Source organism: Scomber japonicus, chromosome 10 (assembly GCF_027409825.1).
Source record: "Scomber japonicus isolate fScoJap1 chromosome 10, fScoJap1.pri, whole genome shotgun sequence".
In the NCBI taxonomy this organism is placed as follows: domain Eukaryota; kingdom Metazoa; phylum Chordata; class Actinopteri; order Scombriformes; family Scombridae; genus Scomber; species Scomber japonicus.
Genome location: NC_070587.1, coordinates 6,444,245 through 6,462,967, shown reverse-complemented (window position 1 = coordinate 6,462,967; position 18,723 = coordinate 6,444,245). Strand labels below are relative to the sequence as shown.

The 18,723-nt window shown below is 39.4% G+C and overlaps 2 protein-coding genes across 2 annotated transcripts; both read right to left on the bottom strand.

The window, feature by feature from the left end:
* Positions 1 to 46: 46 nt before the first annotated feature.
* Positions 47 to 4,748, bottom strand: mecr (mitochondrial trans-2-enoyl-CoA reductase). The gene is made up of 10 exons (XM_053327957.1): positions 4,441 to 4,748; positions 2,489 to 2,586; positions 2,223 to 2,354; positions 1,995 to 2,138; positions 1,361 to 1,463; positions 925 to 1,027; positions 749 to 822; positions 598 to 658; positions 420 to 492; positions 47 to 323 (listed from the first exon to the last, which is right to left on the bottom strand). Exons 1-10 carry the CDS (start codon positions 4,635 to 4,637, stop codon positions 160 to 162), a joined length of 1,149 nt encoding a protein of 382 aa, XP_053183932.1. The 5' UTR covers positions 4,638 to 4,748; the 3' UTR covers positions 47 to 159.
* Positions 4,749 to 9,006: 4,258 nt separating this feature from the next.
* lin28aa (lin-28 homolog Aa) lies at positions 9,007 to 18,174 on the bottom strand. Its single transcript, XM_053327967.1, has 4 exons — positions 18,165 to 18,174; positions 17,140 to 17,312; positions 12,594 to 12,778; positions 9,007 to 9,226 (listed from the first exon to the last, which is right to left on the bottom strand). The coding sequence occupies exons 1-4, from the start codon at positions 18,172 to 18,174 to the stop codon at positions 9,007 to 9,009; spliced, it is 588 nt and encodes a 195-aa protein (XP_053183942.1).
* Positions 18,175 to 18,723: the final 549 nt, after the last annotated feature.

The following is an 18,723-nucleotide window of genomic DNA, read 5'->3' as shown; positions in this document are numbered from 1 at the left end:
AACACTCACACTGTCACTGAAGAACATAATGATGCTGCACTTTGAGCCTGGTGTGAAAACATTTAATGAGTATACGGTTGAGCAACATATCTGAGTGACACATGAACAACAATGCAACAGTCTTAGGACTGCACTCAGTAGTAGATAGGACCAGCCAGTTCACATTATTAGGATCTGTTTAGCTGAGGTGAAAGGCTGCATAGCTGTGTCCAGAGCTTTGTGGTACTGTTGGAGTCCCACCTCGGTGCAGGCTGGAGCAGTCAGCTTTCCCTGTCGGATGAGGGAGCACAGTTCATCCAGCATGGCTCTAAACGCTGTGTCATCTAAGGAGGAAGTCAGTCGAATGTCTCATGAGTTAAATTAAAAAAGACACATGCGGGGCGTTATATTATGAGTCAGGTAATTCTAGGCCTACTCACCATGTGAGTGATCTCTCTTCCACTGTGTGACCCAAAATCCTCGAACATTCACATCCTTGAAAATTAGAGCGCTCTGGAAAGAGCAGGTGATGAAGTAAGAAAAAAGTACTGAGAAAAAAGAGTTGCCTCTGTGAAATGTAATTTTAAATCTGGGAGGCCATAGCATGATTCAACTTACCACAGGGACAGTAACAGGCTGTTTGGCCATCCCTCCATATGTCACCATGGATCCTCCAACCCTGGAATAAATCAGAAATGTGACATATAATGATCAGCTGTTTTCATCATTGCATCATATCCTGTCAAAACAGATTATTCAGCATCCTCACTGTAGATGACGGAGCAGTTCTGTTGCACTCTTGCCTCCAACTCCATTTAATGCCAGTTTAGGCTTTGGACAAGTCTTAAAAGGAAAAAAAAAACATTACTACATCAGGACTATGTTTATTCATAGATAAGAAAAACCACATGATCATATCTTTAAACTATCTTCAGACACACAGACCTTGAACAGTTCCTTCATCTCAGGCCGCCTGAGTGTCTCTTCTTTGATAACATGACTGGCTCCGATGGCCTTGAGCCTATTACTGAGTTGTGAGAAATCCGGCCTTTCAAAAGGAAGACACAGTGAAAAAGTTTATTACAGTTATACATTCTGGCTCTCTTTCTGACACCCTTGGACAAAAAGACCTCACTGTCTCACAGTTAGGTCAACCTCAGCAACATGACCCAATAATAATAAATACCAATAAAGCACCAAAAGCTGCATTTAGAACAACTGGGAAGACCTTATATATTTCATAGTCAATCAAGAAACACACATGTTTATACAGCTGCAGCAGTCACGGGCACTTCACTTACTAATGTAAGTATGGTTATTTATTTACGCACAATACTTAAAAACAGTCATTTAAGAGTTAATCTAGTATGACTGGATATACCTGTCTCTGACAACATTTATTGTGTTTATTCCCCTCGCAGCAGCAATCTGGATCACAGCCTGTCCAACTCCACTGTTTGCTGCATTCTGGATCACAGAATCACCTGGAAGGACAGGAGATAGAGTCTATCACTTAGAGTCACGAAGGCTGTGCCACTTTTCATATTTTCAGGGATAACTTTAAGAATACTGCACCCTCAAATCTCCATTTAAATGTTTAATTTATCAGCACTTTAATTAGACATCCTGTTTTTATCAGCTTGTCTGTTGCATAATTAACACTTAAGGAGGTTTGAAGGTGCAGGATTCCTTCCTATGTAAGTTCACCCTGCAAATATCAGCACCCCCTGCATTTATTAATTTATTTTGTATTGGTATGAACAGTTTCTGTAAGTTAGGTAGTATTACATTTCGAGCAGGGTGCACAATTTAAAGAATATTTGGGACATTGTCTCAGTAGGTTTCTGAACACCTAATTGAACAAACATTTCCTTTTGGAAGTGGTATGTTGAATAAAATGAAAGGATGTCCACACCTGTGTATTTAGTTTATATGTTTGAATTCCTGTGAGGGGGAACTATGTAATACATTCAGGTGCAGTGTTTTAAGCTTACAAGTCTTTTTTAAAAATCTACCTTGCTTGAGGTTTTCAAAATCAGAGAGCATCCTGAAAGCAGTGCAGGGGTTCACTCCCAGCGTGGCAGCAGACAACATGGGAATGTCATTGGGCAGTGAGATGACACCTTCCTCAGGTAGCACGGCTGCAGTCCTCCACGTCCCTGCTCACATACACCAAAAAACCCTCAAGGATCTCATGCAGAAAGACATGACCCTGTAGACTGACTCATCAAGCAGTAATTTACCTAGACCAGCATCTCTTGGGATGACCCAGTCTCCTGTTTTGAGGGACTTCACTTGGCTGCCCACCTCTAAGACCTGGCCCACTCCCTCATTGCCCCCAACAGCTGGGAGGTCAGGCAGGATAGCATAAGTCCCTGAAAAAAAAAAAAAGATGTTCATAATTTACTACTACTTTTTTGCAGTCTTTTTCTTGTTGGTACAGCTGATTCATTATTGAAATAGATTATACTCTGCTGTCTAATTTGAATGCCACTAACAAATGAAATACCTTGAATCATGTTGATGTCAGACGGGTTGATTGGAGCTGCTAGCATTTTAACTAGGACATCCTTTGCACCTATAGGGGGCAAATCCACATCCTCCAACCTGGCAATCAAAAGATACATCAAATTGTGCACATCACACCATTTTTAACCTACATCCACATTTCTCCTTCTGAGAAATGTATTTAAACATGTGTCTGAAGCTAATATGAAATGAGTCACATCAAGTAGATATCTTTCAACGTTACAGTTTTTAGTAACAATGTCCCTGTTTTGGTTGCTATTCTTCCATTGGAGCTCAACGCTGTCCAAGGAAACACAAAGAGGGAATTTAATGCTAAAATACTTTAAATGTGGTAGTTATGCACTTGATATGACCAGTGGTGGAAAGTAACAAAGTAGATTTACTGTGCTATACTCAAGTAAAATTTGTACAACTTGCTTTTATGCTATGTTATATTTCCATTCTACTACATCTCAGAGGGAAATGTTATACTTCTCTTACTCCACAACATATATTTGACAACTTCAGTTACTTTTCAGATGAAGATTTTACACAATGGATAATATAACAAGCTTTAAAAATACAACACACTGGTGAAGATGACCAGTGGAAACTAGTGGTTTTCAACATCTTACAAAAAGCAGTGTGTAGTCAGGGTCTCATTTCAGATGTCTATGAGTTGTTAATAGCTCCACCAAATGGTGATTTCCCCTCTAAACTTCTAACATAGTTTCATTTCAATAAATGTTTAAATATTCCCCAAAAATCTATTAGATAAAAAGTAAAAAAACTGAAAACGGATTTGTTTATCAGAACTTTGTTTTTTCTTCTTTCCTCTATCGTTAATCATCTCATTATCCTTCAGATTTATCTGGTGACCCTAGGTTGGGACCCACTGGACTAAACTAGCTAACTGTAAATAAAGTAATGTAAACTAGCTCCACCTCCAACAGCTACAACAGTAACATGCTGTTCTAACACTGACTTGAGTTATGATAGTGTTTCCTGAGTTCCTATTTCTAATGTGTTCCTGTTCCAATATGTTTAATGATTTTTGTTTGTTTGTTTGTTCTGAATATGTGAAGCACTTTGTGTTGCATTGCGAAGTATGAAAAGTGCTATACAAATAAAGTTTGATTGATTGCTTGATGCTTCAGTATTAATAATCTAATGTTGTCATATCAATAATGTATCAGTCAGAGGGACGAAATGACTACTTTTAATTTAATAAACTTTGCTGTTAATGTATTTTTACTTATTACTACTTCAATTTTCATTCAGGACTTATTTGTTATGGAGTATTTTTAAATTGCTGTATTGTTACTTACTTACTAAAAGTATCTGAATACTTCTTTCCACACTTGATGGAGCAAACTCTGTCTGAAGCCTCATATTATAAGCTTCAGATAAACTGTTAAATGTGTTTTTGACACAATAACCTTTTTGAACAGATTATGGCCCTCATTACTTACATTAAAAGCACATTTAAAGGGGATCTTATAACAGCTAGTATGAACCATAGACTATATATAAGAAATGTATGTATGAACAGGAGGAATGATTAAAGAGAGGAAATCCTTTGGTGTACATATGAGCACCTGACTGTTGTTTTTAGGGGTGTTTTATACTTAACCAGAACAAACAGATTAAATGACAGCAGGCAGAGCCACCCTAGACAAAGTAAAATAGTTTGTGGAATGATGTAAAAGGCAGAAAATTAAAGGAAAATGGGTTAAATTGATTCATAGGTCTGTTGTGTCCATGATTGTCCCTTAAAGCCACAGATCCTTGACTCTGACTCACACAAAGCTGAGGCTCCTGCACCTTAAAAAAAGGTGAACCTGTCCTTTAACACTGAGCTACCTGTCATCAGACCAGGTTGGAGCTAATGTTAGCAGCTGTTAGCACACCAGAGGAATGAAGAAGAAAATCTGTGTGGACGGACTCTCTTACTGCACGACTTGAGAGGGGTCTCCGTGTTTTCGGTACTGAAGAGCCTTGCATGTCTGTGCAGAAAGTCCAGCTGAATGACTGAGGTAAGAAACCTTAGCATGATGTCTGTGCCTTGACAGCTTTAAAAGAGCCGCGGCGAAGCGTCTTCTGCAGGTCGTATGGCTTCTTGTGCAGACTGTGTAAAGCGGTAGCCACATTGCGACACTGGACCTCAGTTAAAAAAAAAAAGAAATAGCCCAGCACCACTATTCAATAACATGTATCATTTAAAGAGTGAATCTTGCTAGCATTATCCACACTGTACGGCCATGTTGGATTTTTACCCATAAAGTTGTGTCATTGAGAATATAAACAGAGAGCAGCGCCCCTGGTGGACAGATGCGGTAATTCACAGCTTAAGTATAGCTTTTGTTCTCAGGGGGTTACCAGGCAAAAGACAAGAGGAAACGAAAGTTTAAGTTGGTATTTCACTTCATACACGACTGAGCGTGCAGACCGTAAATGACACGTTCTCACGATATATAAATACAGAGGACTAATAGGCTATAATGATCACAATCTGTCAAGTGTGTGTGTGTGTGTCTGAAAAACACACTTGTTCTCATGTGAACAGTGACGCAGGTTTATCTCAATTATACTGGCTACTAGTTATACTTTACTGCTGTCATACTAGCTATTAAATTATCCTCTTCAAATGTGCTTTCAGTGTGAATGATGGGAACCAAAATCACCACCGTTACTTCCACAACATTTCAGCCATATTCTAAGAGACATTTTTGGACATGTTGGCAGAAAAAAGCCACAAATCCTTACATTTGAGAAACAGATTGTAATTTGTTGCATAATAAATTAATAATTTAGGTAATTTATTAACATTGTTGGTGAACCAGTTTTAGCCTCTAGTTTTAATTGATGAACTAATCAACTATCATTTAAATATTGTACTTATTGTACTTATTACAGCACTAAAATCTGTTTTCAGTATATTTAGTTGATAATACATCTGAAAAAAAAGACTTCACTAAGATTTTTTGGTTGTAATGTATTTTTCCCATCTGGTGTTGCTACTTTTACTGAATACAGGATATATGTACATGACTATGAGGATTATATCTGATATGAGTACTTCTTCTATGACTGGTTATAAACTGTCTGGTGTAATTGGCCCTACAGATCATTTTTATGAACTGTTTATTGTATAAGAGTAATAAGAGTAGGAAGACATGAAAGAACACACACTGAATATTGACATATTTATTAGGAAACGGAGCAGATCTTTACATATAGAAACATAATCACAGTAATATTTTGAAAAGCCTACATGCTGCTCATCATTGACAAACTAGCCATTAAATCACCTGAGATCAAGATCATTGTAGTTTAATGGCAGTAAACATTGATACATTCATCAGTAATAAATGCACATTTTTTTTGGGAAGTAGCTCAAGCCATTTACCTGACAAGATACAACATTGCAAATTTAAAATGGCTGATGGTCAAAAACACAATGTAACATGAAAAGCAAAGACCGAATGCTTTTATTGTGCTTCAAATGTTACCCTGAGCACAAAATCTTACAGGGCCTTGGATTTTCAAGGTATATCTAACCCATCTAACACCTGACAATCAAATCACAATAACACACCACTGAGGGGTCAAACAGGTTTGTTGAAATCAGAATGTCTGTCGAGGACTTTTGGTTTTCAAATGATACTTTGAAAACATCACTAAAGTACAGCAGCATATTGCAAACATTACAATACAACACTGTCATTCAACCTTTATCTGAATAAAGTGGGCGTCAGAATCGATGCGAGCCAATTTGAGTTCAAGTTAGAGGATATACTGGCACTGTAATCATCATCAATCAAAAAATGCAAAGAGTAAACCTAATTACAGCACTTCAACATTTCTTTCCGTCTTTTTACATCACAAGTGGTGTTTGCTTGAAATTATGAAAAGCCAGTAAACGTACTACTTAACGGCAAGTTTGAATGAGTATGAAACAAGATCTGAAAGTCACATTCTTTTTGTCATAAGCATTGATAGTCTGAAACACCAAGTTAACGGCCATGTGTTGAGATGAGACAAACCCGGATTATATTATACTACTAGCCCCAATCCCTTTACAATATTCTACTACATCCCCATCTACAACGATTATAGAGGAAAATACAATAATAGTGGAACATTTTCTTCATATCATATCATATATCATGGCATGTTATGTCAAAGAGGAGAAAATATAAAGATCATGATCACACTGGGTGCAATGGAAAGTTTCACATCATTTGTAATCATTGCTTTTTTTGGACCAAATTGGTTTTCTTAATGAGTAAAAAAAAGAGAAACTGTTGTACCAAGACATTCAAAGGCAGACACTAGCAAGCTCATTTTACTTTGGCTCCCTTGTCCTTTACGCTTCACATCATGAGGATGAACATCTCATCCCTACTTTGTTATGAATAAACACTCCTCGACTCCTTCCAATCAATCTGAAATATTCCCTGAGTTTTCAGATTGGCAATTCCTGAGATGAGCCTAAGAGTGGAGGTATTTATCCCCCTCCCCCCCAAAAAAAGCAGCTGACTGTATGTGGTTTTTGAAAATCTGAGAAAAATATATATATAAATTATGGAACATATATTCAAAAGAGATTAAACTAAATATAAAAAGAAATTAATGCATCTTACACATGATTAGTGCAGAGTAACATTGCATTGGTTTTGGCATAGATAGATAGGTATCACAAAGGGCCTCTTTTCTGAGAAGCTCATTGTGCACAAAAAAACAAAAGAAAAATCATACAAGGCAAATTAAATCAAACAAAATCACAGTTACGTCAGTCCTCATAATACTATGTACCTGCACAGTGTGTACTGTATAATGTTACTCCTGTGTAACAATATATTATTGTTACACTGTTTTCATACTACACTGAATTATTGTTAAGGACAAGTTGTTATTACGCACATATGTACAAAGTAATACGAGTACCTGGATGTTAAAAACGTGTTACCCATATATATTCTCAACTCATATGTAGCTTTGAATGACATTTGGCAGTTTTCTGATATCTGGCCGAACATTCATTGCCGAGAGGCTTCAAAAGGAGCATTAAGGAGAAGCTGCAGCGCTCATGGATGAAAATAAATACGTAGTATGTTTTTTTTTTTTTTTAAACGCTTTAGAATAATTTTACATATATATTAATTGGGTGTAAAAGTCTTGTCAGCTTCTCCTGTAAAATGGGAGTAAAATGCTGATTAGCTAGCTAGTTCTATATGCTCCTCCGTGCAGGCTTGGTGTTCCTGAACTATCACCCTGCTAAGGGTTATAGGGAGGTAATGTCTTAAATAACTACCTAGAAATGGATCACTCTGGATATAAACAGAAACACCAGCCTTCCAACATCATGTCTGATTCTGCCTAATTTTTTTTCAAGTATCAAGAGGAGAGCTAGCTGGACCCCTCAGTAACTAAGTCCAGGTCAAGTATCTTATTAGAAGTGATGATGTCGAGTGTAGTTTGTTGGAATTCTATCAAATCCAAATTGAGGTCATTATGAAGCAGCAGTATTTCACACAGCAGCCAATAACATGAGGATATACTATAAATGCTTCTGGTTCCCAGAAACAAGGAGGAAGTTATTGCTGCTAAATGGCAATCCTGCATTAACATTGTAGTGCAAAAAGGATTTGATTTAATCCCAATTCAAATCACAATCTCCAAAACTGTATTCCGAGCAGAGAATATTTGGTTTACTATCTGTGGTTAGGATGACAGTTTTAGTAGCAGACCAAACTTGCACAAATGAGGTAGACTGTGCACCTTTAAACAGCCAACAAAACGCTGGATGAAGAGAATGAAATGATTTTAAGAAAACAACAACAAAGAAACCAACTCTGACCAAAAGCTGGAAAACACTTCTGGTCTGACATTCATTTGGCCCCAGGAAAACTGGATGGTCAATTGCAATATTGGCAGGTGCCAATACATTGCCTAAAGCTATACCCTAAATCCCGTCCCCTGTGTTTTCACGAACCCTCCCATTCCCCATGCGATATGCAAACTAACATTCATTACAGAGGTACCAACTGTCACTGAGGTGTAACAGTCAGGAAGGAGACAAAATGGTAAGGCAGCAAAAGTGTAGGTCTATACTAAACACACTGACTGACTATTGCGCAAAAACAGAAGAGTTATAATGCCTACAGGAGAGGCAAAGTATAACATAAAAGAAAACCTACAAGAACTCATCAAGATAATCTGTTATATGGCATTGCTCACTACAATCTCAAATCCCCAAAGAACAGCAGTGATTCATACATTTAGAAAGCGTCCTGAGTGCAATAATACAGCAGTATTCCTGAGTGTTACACCAAATGAAAAACAATGACAAAAGAAAATTTCAGCAACATTCTTCATGAGAAATCTTTTTAACCTGAGGTAGTTCCAAAAGCAGCTTCAACAGGTGGAAGGGGATCTGGCATCCCATCTCTCCATCAAAGCAGTTTGATTGGCCTCTGTGCTTCCCCCCGGCTTCAGTGTTGCCCGATTCCTCGTTTAATCAGAGGTCTCGGGAGGTGGTGCCGAGTGGCTGTGCTCCTCCTCATCCCCTTTCAAGGAGGATGGTTTTCCCTGAGAACCCGGTGAGGACTGTTGTGCTTTGATTGGACAGTTGGCAACCATGTGGTCGATGCTCTGGCAGAAATGGCACTTCTTGGGCTGGGGTGGTAACTTGCACTCTTTGGCGTGGTGGTCCAGGCCTCCGCAGTTGTAGCACCTGTCAGAACAGAGTATGTGTTTAAAGACACATCACAAAAATGCTTGATTTTTCAATAACAATTCAAATTCAATGAACTAGTTACAATTTGTTAAAAGCACATTTTCTCCCTCTCTCTCCCAAATCTATGAATATTCAAATATGTATCATTAAAAAAAATTAATTGAACTAAGAGTCCACTCTGTGCATGTTTACTGGAGGCTTCAAGTGTTTCCATATTACAATTATATATTGAACCATGGCTTCCAAACTAGTTGTGATCTCATAAAACCGTGCATGTATCCACACACTCTAAACTCAAATTTAAAGTATAAAATGGGGGGTGGGTTGTGTATTTCTTCTTCTAGTAACAGTTTTGGAGGAGCAAGAGAGGACCTTATAACCTATTCAGATGTATTGTATGACTTGTTTGCTAAACAGGTCAAAGGAGGATGCACAACAGTTTTAGCTTTGTGATCAGGGAGTTAATTAGTTCTCGTATTCTCATCACGTGAACAGAATGAGATGTTAAGTTCACAGTTGTTACTGATTGAACATTTTCTCACGAGAGAGCATGTGATGTAACAATACATGTTCTCTTTATTTAATGTCTACACCCTAACAAAAAACAGAAGTAACTAATTATGTTTAATATGTCCACGCTTTTCAATGCTGTTGGTATGCACAAAGCTGAAACTTTGGCCTGGTTCCCTCATTCAGCGGCTGTAATAAGCCCTTTTGTTTTTAGCAACTACTCTATTTGTGACAATTTAAATAAATATAAAAAATCAGCAACTTTGCCCACCCAAACTACTTTTATACAGTCCCTCCACAGGATAAAACTCCCCCCTTTCAGCAGATGGATGTGAAAACTTTCTCTCCACATACATCATTTTGCACATTGAGGCTCAAACGTCCAAATGAAATGACAATAAGCAGAGCACACTTTTAAGTGCAAGGGGAATTTATGTTGCACCTGTTTGCCACTAGATGGCAATATTTCAACTGGAATGACTTGAGTTTACATTTGCTCATAAATCTTGCAAGGGCATTCCAGGTCACACCACACTGCTCTGTGGGGAACATAAAAAGTTGAACCACTTCAAAACATGTCTCAACTTTTCTTGGATTGTCAAAGATTCCACTCAAAAGCTATGAAATCATCTAATTAGCAACATTTTAGGCGAGCAGGAGTGTTTTTAGCATCTAGAAATTCATATGAGATGGAATGACTACAGAATTACAACAATTTTGTGGGAGGGCTCCTATTTTGGGGTTAACCTACTATGAGTACAATGCAGCCTCACATCTGATGGCATCATGAACAGCTTGCCCTATTTATCAGTTTGTCATTGCTGAAAACAGGCTTCCCGTTGGACTCTATTGTATCAAAGTAAGACACCCGTTTCATCAGTTGAACTAGAGAACTGAACACCATGAGGGGTCAGCTCGAGCCATAAGGGTACCATCAGCCTCCTCTGTTTGGACATAATCTATAGAATGGCCACGTGTGCAGGGGCGGTAGACAGATGGGTAGTGAGAGTGGGAAGAACAGTTTGTGCCACTGCGGGCCCCCTGCCGCCATTGTAGCAGCAGATGAGGTTTGGACAGGGCGGCTGCCGAGGGGTCAGTATGGCTTTGTAGCAGTGGCGTTGGGGTGGTGTCAAGGTCTATACCGTCACATCACAGAACTTCCCTACATCAGCATCGATCAGGAGGCAAGTGGAGGGAAGGGGAAGTGGTCCTTTGTCTCAAAAAGCTGCAGTAATGACCTCTGAACCCTGACCCGCGCAACCTTCCCCTCAGTTCTCTTACCCCCAAACCCATCCCAGCCCCCAGTCCTCTTGCATTTACTCATACACCGTTGCCATGACAACTGTGACCTTTCACCCCCTTGCCCGGGCTCTTGCATCTGTTATCAATTAAATGGACAGGAGCTTTTTCCCCTCTCTCAGTCATATATACACTCACAAAGGTGGTCTATGAAATGTGGAGTGAAAAACAGGGGTTTGCTTTGGTGACTAATCTTGAACTCAACCAAAACTGGTCTAAAATTGTCCAAAATACATCTGATGATCTGTTATACAGAGATATATATATGTTTATGATCTATCAATCAGAAAATAAAACCTTGAAACATCATCCAATGTTGCATATTCAAATACGTTTACCAGGAACGATATCTTATCCATGGATCAGTGTGGTCTAGGGAGAGTTATTGAACCACAGCGGGCCTCCCAGGACTCTTTGAGGCGGTAATGATCTCTGTTCTCACACTGACTACACTCTGTCTCTAATCACAACTGACAATGGGGTGAAGCTGATATACCTCTAACCCCGCACTATACTGATATTCAAAGAATGGCCCAAAAATCAAGGCCCCCTTAGCATTGTTGCCTTGGCATGAAACCCTGTGATATAGAAATATAGAAATATTTCAGGAACAAAGATACATTGTTCTTAGGAATAGCAGCATTAAGTTTTTAGCCTTTTGTGACTTTAATTTGCTCTTTTCAGGGATCATGTATATGTTCAGTTCAAAGGAATATACTGTTCAGTTTTTCCTACAGCATCAAAGACATTCTTACGGCTACTTGAATCATGACGAGATGACTACAGCAGTCATGCATCTGTTCCTCTATAAGGAAGAAGTCCTGGAATTACCAACAAACTGTTAACGTTTCTAGATTAATTGCATTTAAATTTTGATTTGGGTTATTGGTTTGGTTTGGAGCTTCACATCTCATTGGTAGAAGAGGTTTAGGAAGAGAGAGAGTCAGTGGGTGTGAATTCACTAGGGGCAGCAGATTTAAACAGTTATTGATCCAGGTCACACGTCAAGCCTGCTGGTGTGACCCTTGCTAGGGCTAGAGGTGGGGGTTGGGGTTGAGAAGAGGAAGGAAAATAGGGAGAAACTAAAAATACTATTGTATATCTGATCCAAAAAACAGTGACTGTTTGTGGACTGCTGAGCTGTTGAGCTTCCAATGGTACCTAACATGAAAAGAACCTGTAGTTACTGTATACTGTTGTTTTTTTTCATCTGAATTCAAGACCTAATCTGAACATTGTAATTAAATGACTTTTCTGGTAATGCTAGTGTGAATTAATGGCTGTCATAGAACTATCTATGATTATTGGGAGTTCTCCAGCTAGATTTTCTGTAAAATGTCTTCTGATATTGATTAGTTATGCACTCAATGCAGCAAAGAGCGCACATAATGAGGTGCTATGCAGTATCTCATTGAGGCCATGAAATTATACACTATACTCGTTTTTGCAGTTTATGTGAAATTGATATATTTCAGAACACTAATTTAGTTTACTTATAGAATGGAGCAAAAATGTAAATGTCTTTCTTGTTCTCTCCCAGTTCGTCCCTGCTTACCGATCTCCTTTCGAACGTCGCTTCTGGACCTTCTTGCCTTTTGGTCTCCGCTCGCTGCCCACACAGTGGATGCCACCTGGACCTGTAACTCGCTGCGACTCCAGGCCCTTCGATGACTTCTTGAAGCTAAACTCCACCGCTTCACCTTCCTTCAGGCTGCGGAAGCCTTCCATGTGCAACTTGCTCTGAAGGGCAGACAGGGAGAGGTATAAATCATCAAAATTATTGCTTTGGTGTTTAGGAACTCCTTTTGCTTCAGGATAGCAAGAGTCAAATCACCAGGGATGAACAAATGTTTTTTTTTTTATCACGACATACAGATGAAAATAATTGTGACACATAAAGTGATACTTTGATCTTTACACCATCAATGACCATATCAACTCCACAGTGAGCCTGTGGAGACTTTGACCCTTGAGAACAACCCCCACCCATTCCTTACTGTGTGATACCATCAGAACCTGATATGGCTTATCACGTATTTTGGTATTAAGGTGATCATGATGTCTCACTTGACAAATAAACCAACATGACAAAGCTCACTGTTCCCACTCAACCCAGCCATTTAAAGACACTGTTGCTTAACCCTGCTTTGTCTTTTTTGCTGCGTTTGAGTGGTAAACCTGATGAGGATAACCTTCAACCCATCCCCCCTCCGGAGGAACAGCATTCCACACTGCCGCCCCCACCCCCATCCCTCTTCCCACCCACATCACAAAGCTCCACTAACACACTGACCACCATCACTAACCCTAAACTGCAGGATGCAGTGGTTAGTGCAGGGGTTGGGGGTGGGGTGAGAAGGCAGCGTGGCTTCCTTGGGAGGTTGTGGATCAGGGTGACATTCTTTGGATAGTTGTTTGGCAGAAAGACATGTAAGATAAAAGTTGAGGGGAAGCACTGTTAATCTAAATGACTGATATCTCTGTTTGATACCACTGAGTCAATAGGTGACACCTTTTTAGTGAAACCACATCGAGATTTAATTTTGTAGCATTTTTTGATGAAGAGCAGAATCGCAGAGGCTGACTTGCTTAATTATTGAACAATGGGATGACAATGAAATTGGAGGTTTGAATATGTAGAGAATAAACAATAACCTAGCCTCCTACATATCTAAATACACCTTTAAACTATGTTCACCTGAAATGACCTTTCAGAAGACACCATTCTCTGTAGTGGTGTGTTGCCAGAAGCATTTCCGATTCTCAAGAGAAAAAAAAAAAGAGATGAAGGAAGGTGTGGTGTGGTTTTGAAGATAAAACCCCATCACCTTTCTAACACAACATGTGAAATGCCTAAAGCCCTTTAAAATTCCCTTGGTGGGATCCTGAGATTACATTGTCAAAACTATCGCGCACTGTTGACAAAGATCAAGGATGTATCAAGTTTGTTTTGGCAGACATTGAATCCCATTTTGATTCTTTAATTTTTGGTTGAATTCACATCCATCTTTAACAGTAATTACAAGGCTGTGTTTTACCGTTACCAAAACCACAAGCAATCAAACTGACAAACTCAGAACACAGGGTTTATTGTGAGTAAAGTCTGAGTGTTTAAATCAAATCCAACATTACAAGACAATCCTTTCAGACTGTCTGTTCCTTTACAAAATCTAAATCTCCAACATATACCATCAGAATAATCAACCCATAATAACGCTTGATTAAAAAAACATTTGAAAAAAACAAAAACAAACAACAGCATCATCTTCTCTAATCCCGTGACATTCACTAACAGTTGAGCATCTGCTGCAGAGTCCTACGCAGTGAGGAAACGCGATTGGTGAGCCATGACATTTGAGTGGTAACATGGACGTATGCTGAGCCCCAATCCCATCAGGCCATTCTTTTCTGGTGACCGTTAACCCACTTCGTCCCCCATGTGTGACCTTCCCCACCCCCATAATGTACCCTCAGCAGCCACATGCCCACATCAGGTTTAACAGAATCACCCACAGGCAGGTATGGGATCAGAGTGGGGCCTTTAACTTGAAGGATTTGATGCTGAGGCATTATTAGTGGGGTCTACTGTAAACTCTGTCCAGAATGTGTCTGGAAGCCAAGTGAGACAGAGAAAGACATCAGAGCTGTGAGGGACAAAAGCAGGACTGCTGCTGAGAGAGGGGCTCGGTCACGGCCGAGGGGTGCTTCATTCAGATGCAAGGCTCCATTGTCCACCTGCACAAAGGCCAGTGGATCCTGGGAGTTAATTTTCCTTGACACGCGGCCGCTAATTTTAGGGTTGAGGCCTTTTACATTGCCATAACCCCCTTACATCCATCATTGACACGTGTGCGTCTACCTTTTTTTTTTGGTGACAGAGGCGCAAGCCAGTCATGCGTTACGCATTTCTTGTGAATATAACATGATAAATCCGAGTGTAAGTGTTGGTAAAATAAGACAGCGGGTGTTGGTGTTTAATTCTGAGGTCTGAGTTAAAGATCATCACAACTTTGCTGTCTAAACTTGAGCTTTCTTTAAAGAATCTTAAATTGAGCTGCAAAGATTAGAGGATTAATCAATTATTCAGTCAACAGACAAAGTAGCTACCAATTAATTATTGAGTCATCAAATTATGTGGCTGAAGCTTCTTAAATGTGGACATTTTCTGGTTTCTTTGGTCTTCTGTGGCTGTAGACGGGTTGTCTTTAGGTTTTGAGACTGTTGGTTGGGACAAAACAGCACATTTGAGGTTGCACCTCAGGCTTTGGGAAACAGTGATCAACATTCATCACCATTTCCTGACTAACTCTAATCCTAACAAATAACTAATTGAGAAAATAATTGCCAGATGAATGTATAATTAAAATAATCGTTAGTTGCAGCCGTAATCTGAAGCAACAATCAACTTGCTTTCATGATGAAAAGGGGAACCAACTTCTTTTTAATTTCTTTTAAAACTCCAACTAGTGGTGTAGCTAACTGTAAATTGTGTTTTGGTTTGCAATATGAGTAATCAAAACCCAACTTCCTGTGCAAACAGTCAAACAACATTTCAGTTACAACTGCTCCACAGAACATTTAAATGTCTCTATATGCATCATCATAAACCATATAGTAGGAAGAGAGCTGCTTGAGTCTGACAACTGTGTGTGCCAACATGCAAGCTGAACAGAATTAAAGTACAACATTGTGGATGATATGTCTAAATGTGTGGGTGCAGTAGCAATAAAATAGGGTAAAATGAATTGTTCTTTGGTAGATAAATGTCTCCACGGCTGGGATCTCCTGTCCTTTTTTTTTTAAAGCTAGTGTAACACACAAACACATGGGGGGTTGAGCAGACAGAAAAGAGCCTTTAATCACTTTATGACAGGAACCTTGAGGTGAATGAGCAGCTAGAGGGGACTCCTCTCATTCACATGCTAACCCTTTATCTTATCAGACAGCAATGGAGGCACACACTCACGAGAACTGGGAGGGAAATGCACCCCTCCTCTGCATTCCTCCCACTTTAACACTTGTATTTAAAAAAGGTGAATGAAGGGTTTTGGTTGAACCTGGCTGGGCTACTATGTAGAATGGAAAGAAGAATGGAAAAAGTGTCTAATACAAGGGGGAAAAGATGAGATGAATCCAAACTGGTTACATTTATTCAACAAGTGTGACAATTTTAAACAGCCGTCAGAGAAAAATACTTAAGAGTGACACATAAATATATTATTTAAGTAACATCAGTTTAAAATGGGACCAGAAGAGAGAGTATAACTTCCTAAAATGGGTTTGTGTAAAATGCATATTTTGACTCCATGATTAAGCTGTTTATTTAGATCATTTGTCCGTTTCTTCTTGATCAATCTGTAGTTCCAACAGCTTACTTTTAGTTAACAGAGACCACGATGAATGGCAAAATATCACATCCGCTCATCATATTCCAAACAAACCTAAACGTGACCAAATATCGACTTTTCAAAGGCTTCAGAAGAGGATCAATCACATGCTTTATCCTTTTTCCAGGAGCTGTTTTCATGCAGCTCACATGTCGCTCTGATCAACCAATCTTGTGTGCATTGCTGCCAACTTGAAAGTTCTTTTTAAGCATTAAAAACTACAGTTACTCCTTGATCGCATCATATTAACCCCCTACCACGAGGGAGGCCCCGCAGCTCTCCTCTGCAACACGTGTTCCCCTGAGAGAAACACCCACCACAATGCTAAAAAAAAAAACAAGCATCTATGCAAAGCAGTTAAAAAACCATGTATTTCTCACTCACACGTGCTAATGTAATATTAGTTTGATTACTTGTGATGCACTTGTGTGTGTTTTTTTATCACTATTTTTGACTCTTTATTTGATGAGTCACTGTTTTTAAGAGGCAGACTAGTTTGGAGGGAGAATTAATTAAACTGCATTGAAAACAGGTGGGATGATCTCACTCCTGCTGGTAAGATATTTCACTTTCATTAGATATTTGAACCAAATACCTAGATAGTTTTTGTAGTGCAGATGTGCACATGGTTCATCCAAGTTTCTCGGGGTTTTTTTTTTTTTTGACGCTGATAATAGTTTCAGCCACGGAGTTATTAGGAGATAGTCGTCCTACCTGATGGACAAACACATCAACCGGCTCGTCCAGTGGCACTCCCTCTCGGTTGGTCATGGACAAGAACCCGAAGCCCATGCGGACGTTGAACCATTTGCACATGCCGAGCCCGTTATAAGACTGTGAATCCTCCTCGGTGCTCGGTCCTTCATCCTCCTCAGTCTTACACACTCCTGCAATGAAAAGTCCGATCTTAGAAAAAAGTTCAAACTCATACTGTGACAGAGAAAAGTAGTTTTTTATTTAAAAAAAACCGCACATACTATATCACCCCAATAAATGTTTTAAAACCCCGAAAACTTCTTTCTCTTCTGCTTTGCTGCATCATTAATCAATACCAATCAATTAATCGAACAACAACATGAGGCATTAAAGCAGAGCAGTATCGGACTTCCACTCTCACTGAATTAAGACACGAGTTTGTGCAAAATGAAGCGGTGTTGTAGGCTGCATGATGTCAGAATTTCTAAAGAGAGTGTAATGCACTTAGATACACGAATCGCACATCACATGTGTGAACAATGCCTTAAAATGTTCCACCGCAATCAAACAGACAGTTCTCCACAAAACGACTCAATCAACTCGAGAGAGAGATAGAGAGAGGGAGAGAGAGAGAAAGCTAAATAAATAAATAAAAATGCGACTTATTATTTAGTTACTCAACCTGGGAATTCCTGGTTAGAAACGGAGCCCATGTTTTCAGTTCTGCCTTGAGTCAAAATTAGCACCCAAGCTACAGTATCCTTTTTTTAGCCCTCAAACTGGGTAATCCTCACAGATTGCCACTTTCATGCAAAATGCTGTGAAAAGCAGAAGCTGCGCAGCGAGAGGGAAAGCGGGAGAGGGAGGTAAACAAAGGGGGGCTGGCAACCTATTCCCCCTAAACAATGAGGGGTGGGGGGGCCAGAATTTGCTGAAGAATCCCCCCCCTTTAAAATTTTCAAAGACAATGCAAGGAAACCCAACCCCTTCAGAAACTACTTTTATAACCCCCCCCCCCCTCCAAGAAAAGCACCCAAACTTACCTTCTGCCATGTTTGTGCGCCAGTGTTCACTGCTGCTGTGTCTTTCTTTCTGTGGACGTGTTTTCCCCCTCTCTCTCCTGCAGTGGTCAGTTGGTCAATACAAATGACCATTTCTCATCCAACAAACCCCCCACGCACACTCTCGGTCATGTCCACGTGATTCACAATTATAGTCCCCAAGGATAGATTGCATATTTTTGTGATGGAAAGGCCCAAATGTGGCAAGTGACCAATCACTCTTAACCAAAATCTCCCTAATATTATTATATTTCAACCAGGACTGTATAGTTGGTATTTAAGAGTTCAGAACCTTTACGACCTTACAGTTACTGCTTTTCAATGAATGTGTCCTCCAATGATGAAGCAGGTTATTTTATTTGCAGTGTTAATTTAAAAATGACCAAACTTGTGGCTTAAACCTGTGATTTTCAGCTACTCGTATATAACCAGTATCCAAAAAAGATGTTTGACTTTTGAAACCACAACAAAGGCCCAATTAAATATAATTCGATTTCTGAAGAACCTTTTTAAAATATCATATTTTCACCCAGGAAACAAA